This window comes from Phaenicophaeus curvirostris, chromosome 4, assembly GCF_032191515.1.
Source record: "Phaenicophaeus curvirostris isolate KB17595 chromosome 4, BPBGC_Pcur_1.0, whole genome shotgun sequence".
Lineage (NCBI taxonomy): Eukaryota > Metazoa > Chordata > Aves > Cuculiformes > Cuculidae > Phaenicophaeus > Phaenicophaeus curvirostris.
The window spans coordinates 22,900,046-22,925,683 of NC_091395.1; the positions used below are offsets into that span (position 1 = coordinate 22,900,046).

General features: G+C 39.7%; 2 protein-coding genes across 3 annotated transcripts; one reads left to right on the top strand and one right to left on the bottom strand.

Annotated features, from left to right (window-relative positions):
* Positions 1 to 1,420: 1,420 nt before the first annotated feature.
* Positions 1,421 to 6,813, bottom strand: GAR1 (GAR1 ribonucleoprotein). Of its 2 annotated transcripts, none has more exons than XM_069855507.1 (7): positions 6,754 to 6,813; positions 5,789 to 5,960; positions 5,554 to 5,708; positions 4,043 to 4,102; positions 3,502 to 3,637; positions 2,476 to 2,583; positions 1,421 to 2,149 (listed from the first exon to the last, which is right to left on the bottom strand). In XM_069855507.1, exons 2-7 carry the CDS (start codon positions 5,952 to 5,954, stop codon positions 2,136 to 2,138), a joined length of 639 nt encoding a protein of 212 aa, XP_069711608.1. In that variant the 5' UTR covers positions 5,955 to 5,960; positions 6,754 to 6,813; the 3' UTR covers positions 1,421 to 2,135. The 2 variants fall into 2 exon arrangements, with proteins under 2 accessions (XP_069711608.1, XP_069711609.1); XM_069855508.1 differs by having other exon boundaries at positions 5,789 to 5,967; positions 6,758 to 6,804.
* Positions 6,814 to 8,536: 1,723 nt separating this feature from the next.
* Positions 8,537 to 24,172, top strand: CFI (complement factor I). The gene is made up of 12 exons (XM_069855509.1): positions 8,537 to 8,672; positions 10,267 to 10,585; positions 12,125 to 12,269; positions 13,611 to 13,789; positions 14,740 to 14,850; positions 16,358 to 16,474; positions 17,653 to 17,691; positions 18,181 to 18,284; positions 18,897 to 19,012; positions 19,765 to 20,039; positions 21,136 to 21,237; positions 23,198 to 24,172. Exons 1-12 carry the CDS (start codon positions 8,613 to 8,615, stop codon positions 23,413 to 23,415), a joined length of 1,785 nt encoding a protein of 594 aa, XP_069711610.1. The 5' UTR covers positions 8,537 to 8,612; the 3' UTR covers positions 23,416 to 24,172.
* The last annotated feature ends 1,466 nt before the right edge of the window (positions 24,173 to 25,638 follow it).

The window sequence follows — 25,638 nt, forward strand, 5'->3', positions numbered from 1 at the left end:
AAACACACAGTAACAGAACTCCAAACATCTTTAGAGGTCTAGATTTAACTGACCTGGTAAAAGTTAAGGCTATAGCAACACCAGGAAAATAATCAGTATCCCTCAATTCCCGATTGTGCTGCAGTTGAACAGTAGACTCACTTTCTTCTCACAAAAGCATATCTAGCAGGCAGAAATTTCAGCATTTTGTTGTTTCCTTTTTTAAGGTGAAGAACATTTATATCTATTATCCCATGCAGCAATTGCTCAAACTGTAGCAAGTACGACCACTTTACGAGGGACCCAATAAAGGTCATGGCCTACCAAGGACCTGACCAACAACGGGCTGGCTGAAAACACTAAGACCAGGGTTTTCTAGCTGTTGAAAACCCACTTCCTGGCCATGGCGTCACTGTGGAGGTAGAAAACTGTTACCAGGCATAGAGCTCTGGAAGATGTGCGTCCCCAGCCAGTCAGAATGACCACAGATTACACTTAACTAAATAAAAACAGAGTCCTGTTGGAGACTCCGCTTTGAGTTGCTCTCCATCACGCAGCAGGCTGTGACCAGAAACTCTCCCCTTATATCAGGATGCCACCCAAATAAACTTCCTGATACTGGATGCTCTCATCCTTCTTTCGGTAATTATTTCTTCTGGATACATCCTTGAATGCGCCCTCACCTTTCTGGATGAACGATCATATATTCTGGGTACCCTTGAGAGAAAGATTTCCTTTTGAGAGTGAGTGTGCACACTTTGGTCATCCTTCTAAAGGACTGTTTGTGAAACTTAGGAATCCTTAAGGCAGTTCTGTAGTAATAATTGTGGACATCTGAACTTGTGATTTATTCTTGTTTGTCAGAGTGCTAAGTAATCGTTATTTTTAGTGACCCACTGTCTGTTTTGTGGGTGCCTCTGTGACACAAACTTACTTGAATTCATGACATGTTTTGCTACCTGGTTTTGAGTTTTGTTCCAGAGGTTTCTCAAACTAACAGTCATGTTTGTTAAAATGACCAATAATTGTCTAGTCTGTGAATGGACTCCTGGCTCTGGATGAAACGTTTCAGCTCACTGCAGAGGGGGTTGGACTATGTGACCTTCCTGGTCCCTTCCAAGCCAAAACATTCTATGTTTCTACAACACTCAGGGACATTCTACTTTTCTATTCTATTTTCTTTCTAAAGTTCAAGAGCAGAAAGGCACCGTGTTCTCTCCCATCCTCAAGAGACAGTTAACTGTCTTTACAACAATCTTCATGATGCATCCAATTAGAAAGATCAAAGATTCATGCAGGTTCTCTCATGCCGTTTTTTAGCAATACTTAACCGAAAGCACTGTGTGCAGTCCTATGACCTTAACCCTATGCAAACCACACCACACAGGTATGGTGTCAAGACAGCAAAACCTCAAGACAAATAGGCTAAGAGGGAGGTAGGGACAGTTAAAAACCTTTAGCAGTTTTAAAATCGGTGTAATTAGACACAGGTAGGTGACTTAAGAATAGTATTAACCTTGCTTATTCATTTGATAGCAGCTTCAAAGAACATGTCTTTATGTTTTTGGCTTTCACCAAGATTTATACAGAAAAAACCCAAAAAATATCCTTTGCTATCTTCTTTCCTTTTTATATATTATTATGTACAAAAAAAAAAAAATCTATCAATACAAAATGTTGAAGTTTAGTTTGCAAAAAAAGGTTCATAAAGGTTGTTTAAAAGGCATGCCCACTTTAGAGCAGCCTGGAAGACTCAATATAAAAAGGAGAACCAGGGATCAGTCACGCATAGGCAATAGGTTCATACTGATGAATGTGCAGGTAGAGATCCTGTAGGGTTTTTTCAAAACACATTTCAATTGATTGTTTCCTCCGAACTCCAACATGAAGTCAAGCAATCACTATGCCACCTGCCAGAAACAGCTTAAGAATAATATTGAATCCTGGCTTATTTTAAAAAGTTCAAGTATATTCTGAGCAGTCTTCAGTTCTTTGTCTGGAGCTACGCTTTCCTCGTGTGCTGATGAACAGTCATTAAGTGATTCAAGTTCTTCATAAAAAGAACTTTTTCAGGGTCCTTTAAAAAAATTGTTCCTCATTCTTCACTTCCACTGATCATACGGTAAGACAGTGGGGAGATATTCATGCCTCCGTTTTTAATATCCCCTTCCTGTTTTAAGAGGGAAAAAATACAATGAGCAATTCATAGCATACATGTATTTAAAACAAATCCAGTGATAGAATAAAATAATTTATCATCATTACCCATATTCTCACAGTCCTTTTGAATGCAAAAATTAGCATAGTCTTACACAAGCATCAAGAAATGCAGATTACTGTGCTTTGGTTTAAGCTAGCTAATGGGATGCACAGAAACAGTTTGCATAAAACCATAAACATCTATAAGACATTACAAATAAAACATTGCTTAATATTTTAAATCTTTAGAAATTAGGAGCCATTCTCATTACTAAAATGTAAAAACTGCATACTCACCCCGAAAGCCTCCTCCAACACCTCTTCCTCCTCTAAATCCTCCTCCTCCACCTCTTCCTCCTCTGAATCCTCCTCCTCTTCCTCCACCTCTTCCTCCACCAAATCCTCCTAAACATAGGAAATAACTTTGAGGAGCTTATAAATTCTTTGTTATGCATAAAAACTTTTTTCCTTAACAGCTTCTGAAAGGAAAAAGAACAACAAAAAAAACAAAAGCTGTCCGTTGCTGCACAGTTACTAGGTCTATCACTCACACCTTGTCTTTTCTAGGGACTCTTCAAAGCACGTCCAAAATACTAAAAACACTAATAAAACTCCATGATAAACTTCTTTTATGAGAGCAAAAAATGAATTAAAACTATTAATTAATAATTTAGTGATCAGTTACAACTCAACAGAACATTAAAACAAACTAAAATCCTTTGAAACACTTGTGTCTCTGCAAAGGGGCAAGGTAGGGAGAAGAGGCAAGAAACTGCAAAGTAAGAAAAAATTAACTTCAAATTTAATTGCGAAGTACATTGTAGATAATGCTCAAAAAGAAGGGTGAGATCTACCAGGTCATTGAATCCTCTCTCAAACACTGCATTTCAAATATTTTGGCCAAACTAGATTTTTAGAACATGCTAAAAATACAGCTTTCATTGGTAGTTTGGAAGTTTTATCTACAATCTTTTACCATGAGTTTTCTTTGTAGTGACTCTTTCTGTCTTGGTTATAAATCAGCACATTGTCCTCGCTAAGTTTGGAGCTGCTATTTAGCTGGCCACAGAAGTCTAGATCTTGCCATTGGAAATATATCATAGAATCACAGAATGGTTTGGGTGGCAAGATCATCATCACTGTCTCTTCCATTGAGACGCTGAACAGGAACACACATATTTTTCTTTGCAATACAACTATTGATGTTTGAGTACTCAACTGCAGCTTTACTGAAAAAACACCCCAAAACAAATGCCCCCCGAAAAAAACAAACCCAAAAAACCAATCCACCCCACCAAAAAACCCCAACATTCTGCATCTTACCTCTACCACCGCCTCTTCCTCCTCCACGTCCTCCACCACGTCCTCCTCTACCACCTCCTCTGGGAGCACCTTTTTCTCCAGGAGGCCTTGGCAAAAATCTCTGTAGGGGTAGCAGCTTCGCAGGATCAATGTAAAACTGCAGGAACAGAGTTCCATTAGGCTTTAAAAATACCAAGGCTAGAGAGCACATTAGTATCTCCCTCTACAAATCACAATTTCGTCTTAACCCTTTATGTCATACCATCCTCTGCAAATCACCAAATAAAGCACACAAATAAATAATAGTATTACAAAGTTACTGAAATACTGATCATATTTGCATGAGTTTAATTTGCTACATTATTTTCTTGTCAGGCAGGGAGAAGGAAGAACATGGCAGATATGTAAGTGAAAAGGAAGAAGAAATGAATACTTATGTTTAAAAAGTACAACTAGATTTTAAAGTTAATAAAAACTTAATGAACTTCTATTAACTCATGATACAAAATAGTTTATCCAACTGATGACATAGAGTAGAATTCTCTTATTAAGATTGGCTAACCTTTTGCATTTTTTTAAATGAAGAGGCTTTCATATTCTCAGACAGTTTCACTGAAAAATACTGTTAGTTTCTTTAAGGAACATAGCAGGAATAAAACATCAGAAATTGTGATTTTGATTATTATATGAAAGGCACATTCAGACATTTTCTAAATTTGTATCCAGTGGGTCTTTTCCAACCTGGTGATTCTATGAGTCTATAAGTCTATTTTATAAATGCAGCTAAACGTCATTACACCAATAAAAATTACAATTAAAAGATGAGGAGAAACTGTTTCAATTTTTTCTCAGGGTTTTTCCCAGTTATAAATAGGGTATTTTGTGGCTAAACCTTTTTTTCCTTCCAGGTATTAAGGCATAAGGAAGAACATACCAGTGGAGAGTGCCTATAAACACAATTGGAAAGAAACACATTTCTACAGCCCCAGGGTGATCTCAAGGCTCATCTGGAATAATTCACAGGCTGCAGGGGCTCTGCTAGGGCTGCTGCTGCTGCTGCTGAGTGGCACAACTGCCTGGCTATGGAAAGATAAAAGCCAGCAGGGACTGCTGGACCAACCACATGCCCAGCCTCGTCTGCAGTTTTGCAACAATCTTTCACGCTGACTCTCCAGTATGCAAGGAGTTTGGTATGCAGTTCCTAAGATCAAAAAGAGCTGCTGGCCAACTCTGCGTAATTAAAACGCAAGATTAAATGGGACAGCAGGAAGCTGCAAAATCCAGTAAGATACCTTCTTAACATGTTATTGTAGGAAGAAAAGAAGTTTCTGAAATTCAAATAATACTAATACAAAAAGTAAATCTGCATTTAGAGTGCGAGAATGATTCAAATCTGCACATTTCACTTGACATTTCGTGTGGGAGAGGGAATGCATGCAGCTAGTTACGGATGCTCAGCCAACCAATACAAGCTAAATCTTACTGCCCTGTTATAGAGTTACTTCCCCAGTTGTCCCACTTTTGTCACAGGTTCTGTCAATCTGTCAGTGACACCAGAATGGACCCAGTGCCTCATCTCAACAAGTATGCTTTGCAAGAGGACATGCTAGCACAAGCCCACTTTAACTGGCAGTTTAAGTAATAACATAGACAACGAGTAATAGGACTTCTTAGCACAAACGCACCTTCACAATTAAGTAATAAGCTGCAGCATGAGTGAGGTCCCCTAATGCACAAAAAAACACTGCACCCTTGATCCAACTCTGTTATAAGTGAGTAACCTATAGCAGGAAATTTGGTCAGGTAGCTAGAAAAACTTCTGCCAGTACTGCATGGACTGAAAACCTTTGTCTGACATAAGGTACTCTGTCATACTGAAAAACCTGTAAAGCGGTCACTCAGTGTGAACGACGCACCTCCTGACACCAACAATTGTACCTAGACTTGTGACTGTTCACATCTAACAGGTAGCCAAGTCTTGAACTATTTTAAAATCCTAGAGAAATTCCATTTAACAATTATTCAGCCTTTAAAAAATAAATATGGTACATCAGACACTTTTTTGAAGGATACAAAATCTCTCAGCTGTCCAAAGATTTCATCCACTTTGCCAATCTGTTCCTTATTATCCAAGTATACTGGGGCATTGAAATAAGGCACTTTGTTTTCTTCTGTTTTACATTTACAAACAAGGTCATCTTCACATGGATGCATGAACTCTCCCAATACTGAAATAAAAAGCAAACAAGCTATTGATCTGGAGCAGTCATTCTAAGTTAGATAAATACAATCTCTTCATGTAACTTACAAACTACCCTTTCCGGAGGCCCCTGGTCATGTCCGCCTCTGTTGAATCCTCCTCTCCCGCCTCCTCGTCCACCTCCTCGTCCAAAGCCACCTCGGTCACCTCCACCTCCTCCACGATTGAAGCCACCTCCTCTTCCTCTCCCACCTCCTCTTCCACGAAAAGACATTCTCTACTACTCTCTAAATCACGGACAAAAATCAGTTGTTCAAGCATAAAAGACACTTCACATTTGATATGCTCTACAAATTCAAGTCTCCTGACAGCCCTCTTTGTTAATTTAATGTTTAGCCATTTCATGCTCCATTACAAACATGCAGGCACATAAAAAAAAAAACAAGTTTACACCTGAAACTTCATCCACTGCAATGCCTACGTACAGAAAGCGATCAGCAGTGATGACATGTTTTTCATTCACACACCTGAGGGCTGAACATGACCCTGCAGCCCCAGGAGGAGGCTGTGCCACCCTCCAGCCCTGGGGAGGAGCGGCACACAACCGGTGGACACCTCGTAGGGCCCAGGGCACAGTGCGCTGATGGGGTACAGGATCACCGCAGAGAGCACCTTCCCTCCGGCCCAGAGCCGGGTGTGGGCCCCTGCTCCCTCAGGGCTGCGAGGCACTGAGGATGAGGGGTGAGGGATGAGGGATGAGGGGTGAGGGATGAGGGGTGAGGAGTGAAGGGGCCAGGGGCCAGGGATGAGGAGTGAAGGGGCCAGGAATGAGGGATGAAGGATGAAGGGGCGAGTGGATATGGGGCGAGGGATGAGGGGGGCGAGGGATGAGGGGGGCGAGGGATGAGGGGGGCGAGGGATGAGGGGGGCGAGGGATGAGGGGGGCGAGGGATGAGGGGGGCGAGGGATGAGGGGGGCGAGGGATGAGGGACCAGGGATGCGGGGCGAGAAGCGAAGGATTCGGGGCGAGGGATGAAGAGTGAGGGGCGAAGAGTGACCAGGGGCGCCCAGACCGACCTCCACGTGCGCGCCGTCCCCGCCACCGCTCGCGTCAGCAGCGCGCGCCGCCGCCGGAAATGACGCCGCTTGCCGTAAAGGAAACGGTACCTCCGCCTGGCACCGTCGCAAAAGGGGCCGAAAGCGAGATCGGGGGCCGCCATGCCGCCTGGGGCCCGGCCTCTGCCGAGCGGAGCCGGCTCTGTCGGGGCCTGGGTCCGCAATTGATAGCGAAAATGCTTCAGATCAGCTAAGACTCGTTTTGGAAAGCCCTTTATCAGGGCTGGGCAGCACGAGGAGAGATCGCCATCAGCCGTGTGCAGCCAGACAAGAGCTGGGACGGGATGTATTTCCCATTTACAGGCATATGGATAAGCTTTCCCAGAAATCTTATGCATGTTTTGTTAGTTTCCAAGGTCTGGTTTTAATGTTATTATGAAACTTCGCAGCAGTCAAAACTGTTGCTGATTTGGAGCTCGGATCAGTTCTGCCTGACCTTGCCTTGGAGCTGGGGAAAGGCTGCAGGCAGAGGGGGTTGCAGGAGAGGAGACACCAGTTCAGATACAGGACATTATAATCACCAAAGAATTAACAGTGCCTGGAAAAACACTGAAAGAAAACATGCTGTGAGAGGGACATTCTGTCTGGCTTTCAGAGAACACTGAGGCAGTGGCACAGGTTGCCCAGGGAAGCTGTGGCTGCCCCATCCCTGGAAGTACCCAAAGCCAGGTTGGCTGGGGCTTTGAGCAGCCTGATCTAGTGGGAGGTGTCCCTGTCTGTGCAAGGGAGGTTGAAACTGGATGATCTTTAAGGCCCTTCCAACTAAAACCATTCTATAATTCTGTGATTCTATGAACACAATTACTTAAATCAAATTATATTTCACTTTTTGTAATAGTAACTTCTTGTGTCAGCCTGGGTGCACAGGTTTGGTGCCCTGAGCTCTCAGCGGTGCCCTGAGCACCTGGGTGCTGCCAGCCCTGCTCCCCAGGCAAGCCAGGCCCTTCTGCTACCCTCAAACTGTATGAGAACTCTGGGCAGGCTCCGGAAGTTGTCTGCTGTCTCTAATTACGGTTTTACTGGAAACCCACTTCGAGAAGAACATTCCAAGTGTTTGTAAACTACTTAAGAACTTTCTACACAAAGCGTGTAATACGAGCTTCTAATCCAGTGGAGTATATGGAATCAGAAGCACAGAGTCAGAATGGTTTGGGTAGGAAGGTACCTTAAAGGTCATCCAGTTCCAACACCCTTGCCATGGGCAGGGACACCTCCCACTAGATCAGATTGCTCAAAGCCCCATCCAACCTGGCCTTGGACACCTCCAGGGATGGGGCAGCTGCAACTTCTTTCAGCAACCTGTGCTGGTGCCTCATCACCCTCACAGTAAGTTTTTCTCTTTCTCTCCCTCTCTTTCCTTTTCTCTCTTTCCCTCACTCTCTTTTCCTCTCTCTTTCTTTCTCCCTCTCTCTCCCCCACTCTCTCAATATATATGAAGACACATATATATCATATAAAAACCACATTTATCTTTTAAAAGAATCTGGCCTACAGCCAGGAGAACCACTGTAATGATTTGATCAGTCTTCTCTGGCAAAAGAAAGGGAATGTTTACCCTTAGTAGGTGCTTCCTTCTTATCATTCTTTTTAAAGGCTTGACATCTGTTACCTCATCTTGCACTTACAATAAAACCAGTTAAATTGAGGCGGTAACCTTTTGGAGAGCTCAGATTCATCAGTTCATAGTTGAGGCACTTCATTTCTAAACACACTTCAAAATCTTCTACTAATGGTTAAAAATTAAACACAAACCTAACAACTGACGTTCAAATGAGTACCAGCCAGACAAATTTGTCTACAAAGAGAAACTTTCATCATGCGAGAGGTCCCAGTTTTCTTGATTTTCTTGTCTCTCTTTTGTTTTTATGGATCAGAGGTAAGTATTAATTTTACTATGGTAGCAGCAATTCATTTTTTAAAAAACAGCTTAAAAAGCAGTTGATTATTTTAAAAGCAAAACCAGTTGATTTCTTTAAGTTTCCTTTCATAGTACTTGTGTTTCTTACGTTTGTTTTAGCCCAGCTCAAATGTTTGAAGCTTGCTATTTCTCTTTGATGTATTGATTCTATCTGAGATTGATGCTAATAAGCTTCTGGAAAAGATTTTAATCATGGTCCTACCCTAAGTCAAATTTTCAAGCATGGTTGACCACAGAAAGGTACTGCAATTTTCCCTGCCCTGCTTTTTTGAGAAATGAGATTGCAGGCTTCTAACATGGCAACATGGTATATCGTACTGCCATGCTTGCTGTGCAATCTTTTCTGGCAGCAGTGTCTGAGAAAGCTCATCTAGGCTTAGCATTCAGCATGCCCTGAGTCTTTCAAAGAAACCTGTAGATAAATAGCAGCTTTTGTTCCTATTCAGCAGAAACACTTAGTACAATATGGGGGTTATGCCAAGCCGGATCTGGCTCAGTTTGGATTCTACTCACTGGGGATGAGCAGGAAGAATTTAGCAAAAATATACAACGATTAAAAGGGTTGGTGTTGGATTAAATTCTGCCCCAACAACTTCCCCAGTGACTTCACTGTGGCCCCGATTTCTTTATGAGAACTTTAAACTTCAGCTCTATTGATTCAGTGGACACAGTCAAAGCTGACAAATCACATTTAAAAACTAACTTTTCTCTCCCATTTTTGTGCAAAGCCCATTCATATATAATTTTCATGTTTCAACATTCTTCCTACTCTACTCTATTTATGCTCTTAGTGAGCATAAGCACTCAGGTAGCAGTGAAGTCACCAGAGAGCTGCATGAATGCAGGTACAGAGTCACTCACGTAGAGACAGTTGAATGGAGCATCAGAATTTGTATTTGCAGCTCAGAGATGACCAGCAACCACACTGCAAATCCACTGCTGTGCAAGATACAGGAAAATAGTTGATAAGGGAGGGCAGTTAATTTTCAAATATCTTTAATATACTTCCTACTTCAGCAGTCACATGGTGAAACAAATCATTGATTTTAGATTTCTTTATTTGCTTCTGAGTAGTTCATAGATTTACAGGTGATATTTAAGCCCAGTGCCAACCAAGCCATTAAAAAAGTATCAGAAAAAAACAAGTTGCTATTTTTTTATTTTTCTGGTGTTTAAGTCTCCTTATGTTTTGATTTGCTGACAATCCCATTGCTGTGGTGTGTTATAAACTGTTGGCTTAAAAACATGTTTATAATCTGCTGTGCATTTCAGCTGATGTTTGAACAGTAGAGTGTAAAGTTTGTGATGGACCAGTGAGAATGAAGATCACAGCAGGCAAACGACCCAAAAAGAAAAAAAATGTCCAGACGAACTGAGAAATATGAGGTAGCCAAAGGCAAGGGAATAAACACTATAAATGACATTTGGCACATTTGTGCTCATAAAATAAGAAAAGGCTTATGAATGAACACTTTGTTGAGGTCAGTAAAGGAATCTGCAGAGCTCTTGGTGCAATTCTTAGTCTTAATCCTTTTTATTTTGTGCCTTACAGAATGCAACATCTAGTGCTGAAAAAAACCAGTTTCAGCAGCTTGAGCCTGCCCAGCCAGCTGAGCAAGACACTTACCTCATAGGAGAATGCTTAAGCAACAAATACACACACAAGTCCTGTGAAAAAGTTTTTTGTCACCCATGGGAACGATGTGTGGAGGGAAAATGCCTTTGTAAGCTTCCCTACCAGTGCCCAAAGAACGGCTCTTCAGTTTGTTCTACCAATGGGAAGTACTTCCATACTTACTGTCACCTGAAGAGCTATGAGTGTCAACGTCCTGAAGCAAAGTTTCTTCACAAGGGAAAATGCATGTCTGAAGGTATTAACACCTCCTTTTCCAAAATGTATTAGCCAGTGATTTGCGGCCAAGGAGATGCTTAGTACTTACAGCTCAAAAAGTCTGGTAATTTCCTTTCTCTGTTAAGAACAAGAAACAGAAAATGAAAAATCATTGAAAATGGGCAATATCTGTCGATTTTCATAAAATAAAGTGATTGACAGGCCCAGGTCACCCTGCTGCTTGTAGGTTGCTCGTATCATCAGGTAGAAAGGGGGAAAAAGACACAAGAACAAGCCAAATTTTCCAAGCCCAGTATTGGCTATGGTGGGAGGCACAATGGGCGGGACCTGCTGAGAACATTACCAGAGAGGTTATCTTTTGGAGAGAGGCGACAGGGGACAGGACAAGAGGAAATGGCCTCAAGCTCCGCCAGGGGAGGTTTAGGCTGAACATTAGGAAAAAAATTTCACGGAAAGGGTCATTGGGTACTGGAACAGGCTGCCCAGGGAGGTGGTTGAGTCACCTTCCCTGGAGGTGTTTAAGGGATGAGGATATTTAAGGGTGGATGAGGCGCTGAGGGGCATGGTTTAGTGTTTGATAGGAATGGTTGGACTCGATGATCCGGTGGGTCTTTTCCAACCTGATATGATTCTATGATTCTATGAATGCAGTCAAGCTGCTGAGGTGTGTGTGAGTGCTCGGCGATAAGGTAAGCCATGTTAGCCTCAGTCTTCTTCACACTGTGGATTTCATCAAAGTGAAAGGTATTGTCCTGCAAAGCAGTGACAGTGTGCACTGATGAGCAGCTGTTCTCACCTGCTTTTTAGGATGCCCACAGCTGTTTTGTCAGCCCACCCTCCTTCTGAGTGCAGGGAAAAATGGCGACTGCTGACTAGATGAGTCCTTTCTCTTAGCAGTAGCAGCTGCTGCGTTTACCTGTCCTCCAGCGCTGTCTCCGCCACAGCAGGAGTAGAAAGCTGAGGCTAGGGCTCTCCTGCCCAGGCTCTGTCCCACTACCATCAGTCCCTTTCCCCATAGCAGCAGAGGCTCAGCCCATCACCCTGAGGGTGGCAAAGCTAAATTCTGCCTGTTCCACTGGAAAGTACTGGAGAGCCTCTGTGTCTTTGTGGTGTGGTCTCAGTATGGCTTCACTAAATTAATCTGAGAACCTTAGCTCCACTGTAAACAGTGGAAGTTTTGCTAAACAGGTAATAGAAGCAGGACCTGGCCATGTCACTTGAAGTGTTACTGGCTGATTACTGTAATGAAAGTCAATATACAGAGATGCAGCCTTTCCTCAGTAGACCTCCAGGTACTCTTACATGGTGGGAACAATTGCCATCATTTATCCTGAAACTGGTATACCTTGATAAAGAGGCAGGCTCAAAGCCACAAAGTGAATCCTCAGAAAATATAGGAATAATATGTGAAGCTTCTGATTCCCAATCTACTGTTTTTTTTCCATAGGAACCTTGGCTGTCAATACAAAATTAGTCCTGCTTTGTTTCTGTGCTATCTTCCCACTAGATACATATACGTATTTTATTTCAGAATTTTTTTATTTATCTTTTTTTTTAGAAACCTTTGCAATCTCTGTGGGCCATGGAGATTCAAGTTTGCTTCAAGTAAAACCTGTGAATCAAACGAACAGCTTTTTTGTATGTGGTAGTGAGTGGACTATGAATGAAGCAAACGTGGCTTGCAAGCACCTTGGCTTTGAATTGTAAGTTTGGGGTATTTATTTCTGGAAAATTGCAAGGGATCCAAAGAATTAGCATTGCTTACATAAGTGTCAGTCACGGTCTGCCGACAGTTAAGAGAAAACTCATGAACAATGTATTGGCTACAATATTGTGATAAAGCTTCTTACACTGATACCCAAGAGTGAAAGCCAAAACATGTTCTGTTACAAATTACAACTATGTGAACTGTAATTGTTCTACTTTTAAATTAAAGCTGAAGAGCAATGCACAGGTTTTCTCCCAGGTCTGGACAAGGCAAAGTACATAGATAGACCATCCCCAAGTAGCTCTCAGCAATAACATACATGCAGAGAAGAGTTTCCTACACTAGCTGACAAAAGGGTACAGCTCTCTTTTGCCACTTGCACCAGCCAGACTAACAAAAACCAGAACACTTTTTCTTTCTTCACCCCTTGCCCTGTTGCCCTTGGTTGCTTTGTCCCTGAGGAACAGCTGAAGCAACACAGAGCTTATTCTTTTTTGTGTGACCACACCAATGACCTGAGTTGCACATTCAGCTCCTATTAAGTCAACTCTGTATCCCATACATAATAATTTTACGCCTACACAACTAATCTAACTTAGTCAGGTAGAGATATTTCCCCAACACCATCTGAAATGCTAAAAATGTAGTGCCCTAAATTTCCCCCTCTAGGTGAGAAGCAAATATTTCCTAGTCTTGATCAATATCTCTTTAGATAGCAGAGAAGGGTTTGTTCTGGGACAAAGCATTCAGCCCTGGAGTCCAGTAGTAAGCCTCCCTAGTTACTCATTTACTTGATCTGTATTTATTTAAGGTAGGAGATACATACACTGTTAGGAGGATACCACTCAGGTAAAAACAAGGGAGATAAAGTTTATTGAGCACAGCCTTGCAGTGGCCCAGCCTTGCAGTGGCCCAGCCTTGCAGTGGCCTGAGCTTCCTCGATATGTGTGTGTTTTGGTGATGTCAAGGATATTTGACCCCATGCAAGACGGTTTCACCTGTGTCCACACAGAGATAAGGATTTGAGCTAACAACTTTTGCTACATAAGGAGACTTTTCTATGCATCATAATACATAGTGGCTGACACAGAGCTACATGGATTTAGGACAGTTCTATGCAGCAATCTGCAAAAATTAGTACTTTATGTTACTTTTCCTTCCAAAGTAAACATCTCCCACTTACCCCAGACAATTCCACGGGAAGTCTGCCATTTTTCTTAGTCATGACCAAAATTATTTAACACTGAGGAAAATCATATAAATTGTAAACAATAAAAGCAGTGGACAATCCATTGTGAAATGATATAATTTATTATTATTACTTGTATCTTCACAGAGGTGCTGAATATTACCAGGCCAATTCCAGAATCACAGAATCTGCCTTAAATTCACTGCACTGTCTGCAAATAACTTGTAGGGGCCTAGAAACAAGTCTTGCTGAATGCCACATAGAGATAAAATCAAGAGATAGTAATGAGGGATTTGTTAGCCTCCAGTGCCATGAAAATCTCAGAGGTTAGTAGTTTTTTAGTTTTGTATCTATTTGGGGTTCTTACATTTTAAGTTTCTTTTAAATAATTAGGACCTAGTTTGCAGAACTCCCAGCCACAGCAAATTTGCACTGAAACCTTTTGATTTTTTAAATAATCCTTTTGCAGACTTTAAGACAATTGAGGCAGTCTTGGGTCAAAGCAGTCTTAAGTTTATGAGTTTGGAAAATCACTGTTGCTCCTAATGTATTTTTACAGATATTTCCCAAAAGTAAATATATTTCATCCATGGTTCTGTTCGTTCCCCCATCCCTTCTGATATTGTATCCTACAAGTCTTGTCTTTCCCAGATTAACTGGTGAGGAGGACGGGTGACAACTGCCTACTCACTGCTTTGTTGATGAGGGAGATCAATTATGACACTAGGAGCACTGTAACTAGACCAGACTGACTGTAGAACTGCTCATCTTTTCTGGGATGTTTCCAGACTCCTCAGTTTCTCACTGATATAAGGGGAATCATGCCCTCATGTTGACTTATAACAGCTTTCTGTTCTCTGTAGCCGGCTTTCTTTGGCACTGATAAGCATCAGCCTGAGAACGTGCTGGTTAGGAGAATTGAGTCGTCTTTCTTGATGACTTCCTTCTAGAGGGGGAACGTACATCATCTTAATCCCTTGAGTTATTTACAGTGGATTTGAACTGATCGCTTCTGATTTAGTGTTTCCAGAAGAAATTAAGTTTCCTTTTGCAAGGCTACTGCAAGTTGGAGAAAAAGAGATGTCACATTCAAAGCTTAATGAGAAGGCAATTAAAATAATAAAAAGATTCCTATTTACATTACTGGGCCCCAGAATGCCTACTGTTGATAGGCCAAACTGCTGACTGAATAAAATGCGCAAGCAGAATATTTCTGTGGGCAGTTGTGAACCTACAGACATTTGCACACCAACTTCATTTTCATTGTACTGCACAGCTTGCTCAGAAAGTGAGTTTCATTGTGTGAACAAGAAGTGCATTCCTCTGAAGAAAACCTGTGATGGAATCAATGACTGTGGAGACCTAAGTGATGAACTGTGCTGCAGAGGTAATAATTTACTTTCTTGGCAGTTTCAAAATCATTTCAGCAGAAAACCACCCCCAGAGAATTTTTACAGGATGTAACAGCTAAAATCTCTTTTCCAAAAAGTCACTACATTAAAGCAATCAAACAATAGTTTACGTATATGCAAGTGCAGAAAAAGTCGGCATAATATAATTTTTTGAAGCAGGCAAGTGGTCTATGAGAATCTGGATTTCCTGGGAAGAAAAGGAAATACAATGAGATTATTTAGCAGGCTGTTAAATATTGATTAAAAAAAACGAACCATGTTGGAATGAAAATGTATTTTTAGTTGGAAAAAAACAATAGTAATTAAACAAAGACACTGTTTTTCCAGCTATCTATAACCAAAGTGAGATCTCAAATTTATTACTAATGCAAGATTATCCATAGAATATCTGTGAATAGCTCCTGTAACACTGTTTGTTCATGAGCAATCATTCTTACTGCATCTGCAATTCCAGCCACAACAATTCTGACTAGAAACAAGGAATGGATCTAGTATGACCTGAATGCAGAAGAATACTTTCAAATGTTGAGTTTCAGCTGCCAAACAGTAACATGGGTTACAAGTCCCATCACGATTCATAAATAACCTTAATTTTGTAGTTTTACAATTGTCAGCAAATTTAATCTGATGATTGTGGAAACACAGGCATTTTAGAAAAAAATAATAAATACTTGTAGCTTAATATATGTAGAGGACTTTTATTCCAATTCCACTTCACCAAAATAATGCTGTTTCAGCTGTATGGGCTGAAAACAACACTTCTTGGAATCCAAAGTATTTCAACTGAGTTTGGTGGTGTTTGGATCATATTGGGATATCTGGATACTTTTAGGGAGCCACCTTATTTTCTGTTAGAGACATACATCCTTAAACAGTAGATTGAAATAAGATTATAAGGTATCTCCAAAAACCCTGCCATAAATTTAAGCACTGCTTTGCTTTTGATAACATGCATCATGATCACAAGAATTAAAAGGAAGCTTTTTAGAAAAAATAAGTTAATAAATGCAGTTTTCTTCAAAATAGGACGCTCAATTCCTAAGCTTGCATTTAGGCATTTAGCTGATTCAGCCAGAAGGCATTTTCAACTCTGATTTTGGGAAGTAAATTTCACCCAAGTGTCATAAATTCCTCATTTGAGAGGACCAATAATGCTGGCAAAACTGGAGATCTTTTGGCTTAGGTTGACTGTGGGCATGTGTTGTGGATGAAACTGGTAAGGAGTGATACAAAGTCTAGAAGTACAGCACAGAACTGGCAACAGAAGTCCACATTTTTTTAAGTCTTAAGCTTCAAGATTGTATAATGAGGAGTGCAAATTACTCATTGAATTTTACACTGCTTTTGTGATCTATTTATGAACAACCAAGTCCTCCATAACATGAATATTATAGTGTTATATTTTAAAAAGCTCTCTAACTATGTGAGATTGCTGAATTACATGATCCTGTGATTTACATTTGTAATTCTCCTGTGTTACAGAGTGCAGAGGCAACAGTTTCCACTGTCGATCAAATATCTGTATTCCAAATAAGAATGTCTGTGACAAAGAAATTGACTGCCTCACAGGAGAGGATGAAGCTCGAGTTCTCTGTGCAGGTTTCCTTCTGAAATATGTTTCTGTTTCATTCTTTTTATTGGGCTCAGTTACATTTAAATACTACACAGTGCATATTATTAAATCATTTAACAGATTAGCAAAACCAAAATGCATGCAAGAATTAGTCTTCCTGATGTTGTTATGCATAGTAGGAAGAAAATACTGTGTAATTTACCTCCCTTTCCTTCTAGAAAAGAATAGCATGAAAACTAAAGGAAGGAAGAAACAAATGATGTTTCAGGAGGCTTATGGCTTTTGCTTATGTGGCCATCTATCAAACTGGAATCCCATATTTGTGAAGAAAGCGTAGACAGGGTGGGCAGGCATATTTTCCTCAAAGATGAAGAATTCAACTGGTTTGTCAATACAATAATTCTTCTGTGCTGTTCCCCTGACTGTTGAAAGGATTTTGTTTTGTTTTGAAATTAGAATGTTTTTTTCTTGCTCTGATAAGAGACAAAGTCTAAAGTCAGAAAGTAAACGCTATTGGTAAATGATAATTGGTAAAGGTAAACTGAACTTTAAAGGTAAACATTACTGTTGGTAACATAAGAACAGACCCAATCCTCAACCTCCACTTGAATTGAATTGAATTCAATGGGTGTTTTGTTTATATAAAAGCCGACAAGCCAGATTCAGGAAGCACTTAATTTGTCTTTCATGTTGAATACCCTTCCATACCCTGTGAAAAGAGGCACTTAGTATATACAGCATCATCTACATTGAAAAAGAATAAACAGAAAAAACAACCTGTTACCTAATACTGCTTTGGCCTTTACAAAGCTCCGAAAGGTTAATGAGGCAGCAGGAGGAATTTCTGTTGTTCCCTGGTGGAGGAGAATAGGATATCACTTGGAGATCAAACCCCAAAAAAAGGCCATTTCTCAGAGTTTCTTTGCTGAAGGGTTCTCTAGGCATGGAAGGCAGAGTAGACGTCATGTAGTTACGAGTGAGTATCTGCTGGATGTAGGTAATATGTAGGCCAAGGCAGCCAGAATGCCTAGTAGGAATGGAAACAGCAGGAACCAGGCTGAAAGAATGTTGCTGTCCATGTGAAATGGTGTGCCCTGATGCATTTAAAACATGTATTTTGTCACAAAACCACAAACCTATATTCTAGTAATAGAATAAAAGCAAATGTTTGCCAACAGTTTTAGTATTTGTTATTCTACTACAGGCAAAGCCAAAGGTGCTGAAAACCAGAGTATGGATGAAGGTAAGTGTAACTAACTCTATAAAAACAACAGCATACCCTCCTATTAGTAGCATTCTAGCTACCAGCCAGCTGGCCAGATATAGAACATTCAAGTATTTGAATTTTGTGATTTAGGAATATACACTCTGGGGCTTACTATCTGTGTCACTTTCCACTAATTTCCATAATGCTATAATGATTCATCCTGGCTGAGGACACACATGTGCATGTTTGGGGAACTTGTGGAAGTAAACTCTCAGCAAATCTAGGGGAATTGCTTTACAATTATTTGGATGAATGCTAGCAGCATGCTCAGCAGTAATGTGATGCTGAGACTCATGTAATTTTCAAAGCAAGAACCAATGCCAAAATTTTTGGTCTTTGCTTTCCTGCTACTTCAGCTACTGGCATGTTCTCAGCACTCAAATTTTCAAGATAAAGATAAACTTGTCTCCAAACAGAGAGAATGGATACCTGAATTCTGAGACAATTTTTTCCTTTTTGTTAAAGAAAGAAAATTTATAAAGACGCTTCTTCCCCAAGTACAATGTGGTCTTACAAATCATACATTAACTCGACGGAAAAGAATCATAGGTGGAGAGACTGCAAGAAAGGTAAAAAATCCCCTTACCATGCATGAGTTCATTCAGCATCAATTTAAATGGGCATTGCTGTCCTTCTGTTAAAATGTATGGAAGTTAAAAAATCAGCTACAACACTAATGTCATGTTTGGCAGTAGTAGTGGCATTGCACTGAATGAAAGTAAAAAGAAGGACAATTTATAAGGTAAAATATGAAGCTGCAAAATTGAGTATTACAGTACAACACTGAAAATTATTAATACCATAGCTAGAAATAACAATTGTGATAAAATGGTTTTTAACTTTGCACCTTTGAAACAGAATACTCTCAGAAATCCTATATATACTTGACTATACCAGTTCAGATTATGTTTCTCTGGCTACCAGGGGTTGAATGACAGAAGGCTGGAGGGAAGGAGGCATCACACAAAGTCAGAAGTCTGAACAAAAATACTGCATTTTAGAATATTTATCCTTTATATCAGATGGAGCCCGATTCATAATTTTTTGATAGCAGATTTTTATTTACAATCAGATATAATCAAGGAGATGAGGCAATACCAAGAACTGGTTTTCCCTTTATGCACTAAAAATAGTACAATTATTATGTTTTCACATTATTTGGGTGTTTGTTGTTTGAATAGGGTGAATTCCCTTGGCAAGTGGCAATTAAAGAAACTGGCAATGAAGGTGCAACAGTGCACTGTGGAGGGGTTTATATTGGTGGCTGTTGGGTTCTGACTGCTGCACACTGTGTCAGGTAAAAACAATAAACTGAGGAATTATTTTCTATTTGCAAGGCAGAAAGATTGCTTTGGATGTTATTAACCTTGCTGGCTAACTGTTTGCTAATTCCTATTTGCATACTGAATAAAACAATTTAAAACACTGACTGACCCATATTAACAATGAGGAAGATTTAAGGATAGTTAAATATTCTCGCAGCGAATAGACAGATGAAATGTAATGATGAGTTTGAAGAGACATGGTATTCTTCTGTGAGATAGTAGGCAGGCAGAAAAGGTTCACTGTAACCACTTTGCCTGAAATGAAGATACAAAGGACCTTCTCTCTTCCCCATTTCTACCTTGGGGATTCCAGGATCTGTTCCCTGAGAACATCCCTGGGGGAATATATTGCTCAGAACAAGCAAGAGCAAACAGGGAAAATTGCCAGTTCCAGCATCCCATCCACATGTGCTCACTCTTCTTTCACTTGAAATCAGAGAGGCATAAATGCCTGCTTTCTCTTTGTCACAATGCTAAACAGTGACTGGCCTTTAGTATTTATTTCTATATTGGCTGCAGTACTCAGCAGCAAGTGCCAGTTGCCTTGCATTTGCCACACTTCAGAAGAACCTGGGCATCAAATCCAGAAAGAAATATGCGTATATAGTATTAATTTTTATTCTAGAGAAACTTTGATAAAATGCAAAAGTCTATAGCTAGTTGAACTGCACAGTGTTTGTGTTAATTATCAAAACATATTTTATTTTTCACTGTGTTTCCCCAGGGCAAATCGAGTTCATCTGTACCGTGTCTGGACTGGACTGTTGCATACAATACTGTATGACAAAGAGGCAGATACTTTCAGAGTAAACCGACTGATAATCCATGAAAATTATAATGCATCAAATTATGAAAATGACATTGCTCTGCTGGAACTGAAAAGTGTGCTGAATGGAAAATGTTCCCTGCAATACAGCTTACCTGCCTGTATTCCCTGGTCGGAGTATATGTTCAAGACTGGTGACAGATGCAAGGTTTCTGGATGGGGACTAGAGAAAGGTATTTGATTTAGTGCTTACTACAAGAGTGTATTATTTGTATCACTCATTTTCTAATTGTGGTGAGTTTCATTTTGAAAAGGCTGAACAGTAGTTGAACGCAAAGCACTAAAAGAGGCTGAGTACAGAAAATGTACACTGTAGTTCAGCATTCAGCTATGATCGTTGGCTGTCTTTTCTGTACTGCTTTCTCTGCTGTTTCAGCCAATTAGCCTGGCTGAAAACTAGCCTAATATTGAGAAATGTCCCTTTTGCTAATCTAAAGTTTGTACTTGCTGTGGAGACCAGGTAACAATATTTAACAGGTGGCAGTTAGTAGCTCTCAGTGGCCCATAGTCACAGCCCGTGCTCTGTCCCCTGCCCAAGACCATCTGAGCTGCAGCCAACCATTATGAAACTCAGCACATCTTGTCTCAGCCATGTTTTAGTTTAGCCAGAAGGTTGCACAGAAACAGATATGCCAAATGGAATCCATTTCAAAGATTTGGGAAGCATTCGTTTTGTATCACAGTAACTACAGCCTGGGTTGGATCTATCACATACTGGTTGTGAGGCTTCCCCCGTCCCCACTCAGTAGCAGACCATAAAGCAAATGCAAAGTTGGGAATTACTAGCAAACAAACACAACAAAATAGAGAATCTCATTAACCTTGTGAATACATAGTTCACCTGTATGTTCAATATCGGATCCACTCATCCCCAAAAGACAGAACAGAATTGGAAAAAAGGTAACAAGGATGATCAGAGCTGCATCTCCATTCCATAGAAAACAATATACTGGTGTCTGAAAACCTTGATATGAAAAACATAGGAAAAAAAACTGACAAAGACAAGAAAAGGGAAAGGGTGAAAATGTCACAAAATGGAAGTACTGTATTTAACACTTCAATTAAACCACTCTGCTTTTATTTTTACATTTATGGCCGATGTACTGCATTTCATATGGCTGAAGTGTTAGTAGCAGTTTAAGGTATCTGGATTACAATATCGAAGATTATATTCTGTAGATAAGCAAATATATAGCTTTCAGTGTATGATATTGTCTAGTAGGTACTTACCATTTTTAATTCAGAAAAGTTTATTTTTTTCTTTTCTAGGTTATACCAAACAATATATCCTCAAGTGGGGCAATGTTAATTTATTCCATAATTGTTCTGAATTGTATCCAGGACGATTTTTTAAACAAATGGCATGTGCAGGCAAGCATCAATTTTCTTACTATAATTTCTGTACCATCAGACCTACTGTTTATAAGGACAGACGTGCTGGCTGGGAATTGTTTAGACTTGGGAAAGACAATAAACTGATTGCCGCAGTATCACTATTAGAAAACTTCTAGCCATTGGAGCTTAGATGCATCCATCATAATATATATCTATTTATTTATAACAGAATTAAGATTATGGTATGCTAAGTTTCTATGATTATGTGGGCAAATTTTGGTATGCAGTTTGAGTTATGTTTTCTAAATACAAAGACCTTTACAGCCCACTAAACTTTCTACCTTTACTGTATTTGATTGATTCAGGAACACATTTAAGCAAATGCTTGACTTAGAGGCCATTAGTAGTTCTGTTGTTTAGACTATGACTATTCATCTGCTTAGACATTTGCTACCACCACACAGCACCCCAGGAAAAGTATTTTTAACTTCTGAACCTAAGATTAGTCTGGCCAGGAAACTGGTTGGTTGTCTCTCACAGTACTAAAATAAGGATTTTGAATACACATCGTTTGCATCTCATATAATGAAAGGTATCGCCAAACACTTAAAGAGCAATCAGTATTCAACTTACTGAGCAGATAAATTTCAACTGTTCATTAAATCAAAAAGTAAAGCCAATATTTGAACAAACTAGTTAACTAGAACAGTGAAAACCAGATATAAAAGCCAAAACATTTGTGATAAATTCAGCATGACATCTATAAGTTGATGGGTTTGTCTACTGCACAAGTTCCATAACTTATCTCCTTGACCTTCAATGTACTTCAAGTGATTATACTTTACCAAGAGAGAACAAAGGAAGTATCACATGGGATGACATCAGAAAAGGGGTATCTGGGATTACCTTCCCTTTCCTGATACAAATAGAAACTTAGAAATTAAGGACTACTAGTTATGGGGTATGTATAACCTTGTATAGGTTATACAAGCCTGAGTAAAGGCAATAAAATCTTGTTTTATAGGATTAGTAACTCTTAACTCTGAAAAGCTCATAGAACTCTTTCTCAGTAACTCAGAGATTCAAGAAAGAGGTTACATTTTAAAAAACCTGGAGACTCACACTTAGTATGGGTTCCTAGGTCAGTCGACTGAGCAGAGAAGTGCAGTAAGGGCATTAGAAATTAACGAACTTATTACTGAGTATGAAGGACAAAGCATAAATCATATTCTAGCTCACATCCTTCACTCTTAATTCATTTTTCTATGAGAGCTGTATTTTCTGAATTGCAGAGTTGTTCCATAAGCACTGCAACTTACAAAGAACACTGGATCCTACACACTTGTGCCTCAGGGCTGCTATCTGGTGTTGCAAAAGGTCCACATTGTGACCAAGACCTTGCAGTGAGGGCACTTAGTGACAGTTGCTCTCCCTCCAGTTCTAGCATCCACACCCTCCCCTTCCTGTACCTGCCCACCGATTTTCATAAAGCTGATAAAGAAAATTATTTTCAGGCCTCTGCCTGTCTGTACAGCTCTGTACAGGTGAAACTGGCCAATGAATTATTGGGTAGAGAGGACACTGAAGGTGGACATGTAGGCATGCACATATTACGATAGTTTAATTTCCATAGGAATCAGCCTACAAAGCTTTTTACCTTTTTCTTCCTGCTTTCGTTCACTTTTCATGAGCAACTTCTAATGACATTAATAGGCAATATGGATGCATTACTTTCTATTGCACAAGGTAAAACAAGTCTCACACTGCTGACAGCACAGCAAAGGAGGAGAATTTGGGCCAGCCACAAATGTAAAGAAAGGCTCCATACTTAAAGAAATGAGAAGTAACAAAGAGGTCAGGAATCCTCTTTATTGGTGACCATTATGCAAGCATCTGTCAAGAAGCAACATGGACCTGAAAATCCTCCTGTGCTCTGTTGTATGTGCTAGCTTGTATACAAACTTAATTTTGCTTTTTGATTCCTCTTTTTCTTCAGGTACTTATGATGGCTCCATAGACAGTTGCAAAGGTGATTCAGGAGGACCCTTGGTCTGTTTTGATGCAGAAAATGTGGCATATGTCTGGGGTATTGTGAGTTGGGGTGAGAACTGTGGAGAGGCTGGTCACCCTGGCGTGTATACAAAAATTGCCAGCTATTATGACTGGATTAGCCACCACGTGACAAGGAATCTCATTTCACGATATAATGTGTGAAGCTTGGAAAACTTCCTTCACCGTGCAGAAATGGCACATCGCCCATGCAAAAACAAACACTAGTCCTTTTTTGCAATCAGCACCCACGTAACTTAACGACAATTAGTACAAATCATTAAAGAACATGTTTTTAAAATTCTTAACACTCTATGAATACCACAATTTTGAAGAAGCCTGTAGGAAGAGAATTTTACAGTCACGTGAGTGTCCAGCAACAGTCTCTAATAAAAGCAGGGAAATTAAAATATCTTTTTCTTGTTGTAACTTTATTATTTTTTCCCCATTTCACATTGCATTTCAATTGTGGTTGTTTATTTATTTAAAATGGATAACCATACTGAAAGCAGTGTTAGGAAAACAACTATGCTGGCAATATGTGAACTTCGCAGAAAGGACAGCAACCAGAGTACTTTAAAGATCTTCTCAAGGTCTAGGTCACTAGAAACCCTCAGGATGCTGCCTTGCTTGATAGTTAATACTTTAGACTTACTACAAAAGTAGACTTTAGACCATCTATGAACAAGAGATCTGTTTTAATGCAACAATTACCCAAATAATAACTCTGCTTGGTGGTAGATTTTTCAGCTACAAACTCAGACAATTTTCATCTAGTCAATATACCTCATCTGATCATCTAGCTTGGGGCAACTTTTGTAGCTCTTAGTTTTATTACTTTATCTGCAGCTGGTCACAAACAACAAAGGCATTTTAAAACATGAATCTTCAACTTAAATAAAAAGCATATTTACTATCTTAAGGTCTCTGTGTATGTATATATATATTTCTGGTATCTTAGAAACTCTTAACATCAAGTAGGATTTTACCACATGCATGTGTGTATATATAAATATATATATTTTTTTATACACACAGAATTTATATAACAATATAAATATACAAAAAAGAAGTCTTTATAGTATACATATAGACTTAATTATACAAAACCAAGTTACAGATGTAAAGTTAGTAATTTATATTCTCGGTCATAAACCCCCCACCCCAGGTTCTCAAATTAGCACAAGCTTCCTACACCAATATACAGAAGTGTGAAACAGTAATGCCAAGAAAGAATGTCCAGAGCCTGATCATGCAATGTGCAGTCATAGGGAGTTTTGCTACTGCCTTAATTAACCCAGAACTGGACACATACAAGGGGCCAGCAACAAAACTGGAATGATTGAGCAGAAGGTCCTTCTGCTTTCATGAGCCCTTGTGAGGAGGTTCTGCTCACATCATCATCAATTTGTCTAATTTAGAAATGTTTTTAAAATCTGTTTTACTTTATTCCTTTCAATTAATTATCCAGTCAAATAAATGACATATATTCACACAACACCGTTGATGCAGTGGAGGTTGTTTTCTATAATTTGCCATAGTCTGCTTCAGGCATCATTTTTACATTTTCATTGACTTTTCTTCATCTTCTAGACTTGTAAGAAAACCCAAATCAGCATGATTTTGTCATGTAAAGACACTGTCAATCACCAATAACTAAAGTAAGGGTATCAACTGCTTCTCTTAACCCTCCCCAACAAGGCTTGTTATTTAGGAAGGCACTAAACTACATTCCTACAAAGGAATTGGTTTTGCTGAATCAGGGTCTTTGTAAAGTAATCATAGGGAGAAGCTGAACAGGTACAGGAAGAGCTCCCTCCTTTGTTTGACTTGATTAGCTTCTGTACTTATCCCCACCTATTTCTTCAACTAACTACAAATATTATTAAATGCTAAGGCGGAAAAGAAAAAGAAGATTAAGCATGTATCTTTCTGTTCTGCCCTTTGGTCAGGAAGTCTCAGTTTTCTTTCCATTTCCTGTACTTCTTTACAATTACCTTTGTTCCTGAGCCCAGCATTACGGTGTTAGCAAATGGGTTAACTTTGGTCTGAGTTTTCTTTTCAGCAAATCAAGACAGGGCTTTTAATATTTAATAGATATACTTTCATTTTGCTCTCTTTTACAACCTTGTCTTGCACGTTACCTGAAACTGAATGACTCGTATAAAGGTCACTGGATCAGCTTCCTTCACATTGAACCTCAACATAAAATTAGGTTAAATCTTTAACACTTTACATACACGTTCCCTACTTCACTGGTTTTGGCTTCTAAATGACCCTGCTTTCTGAAAGGTCGTGTATTTCTCACTGTATTAATACAAGTTCTCCCCAGGCTGTAAGAAAGGAACGCAGCTTGTGGGTTTGGGCACAGTGTTCCAGTACGTCACC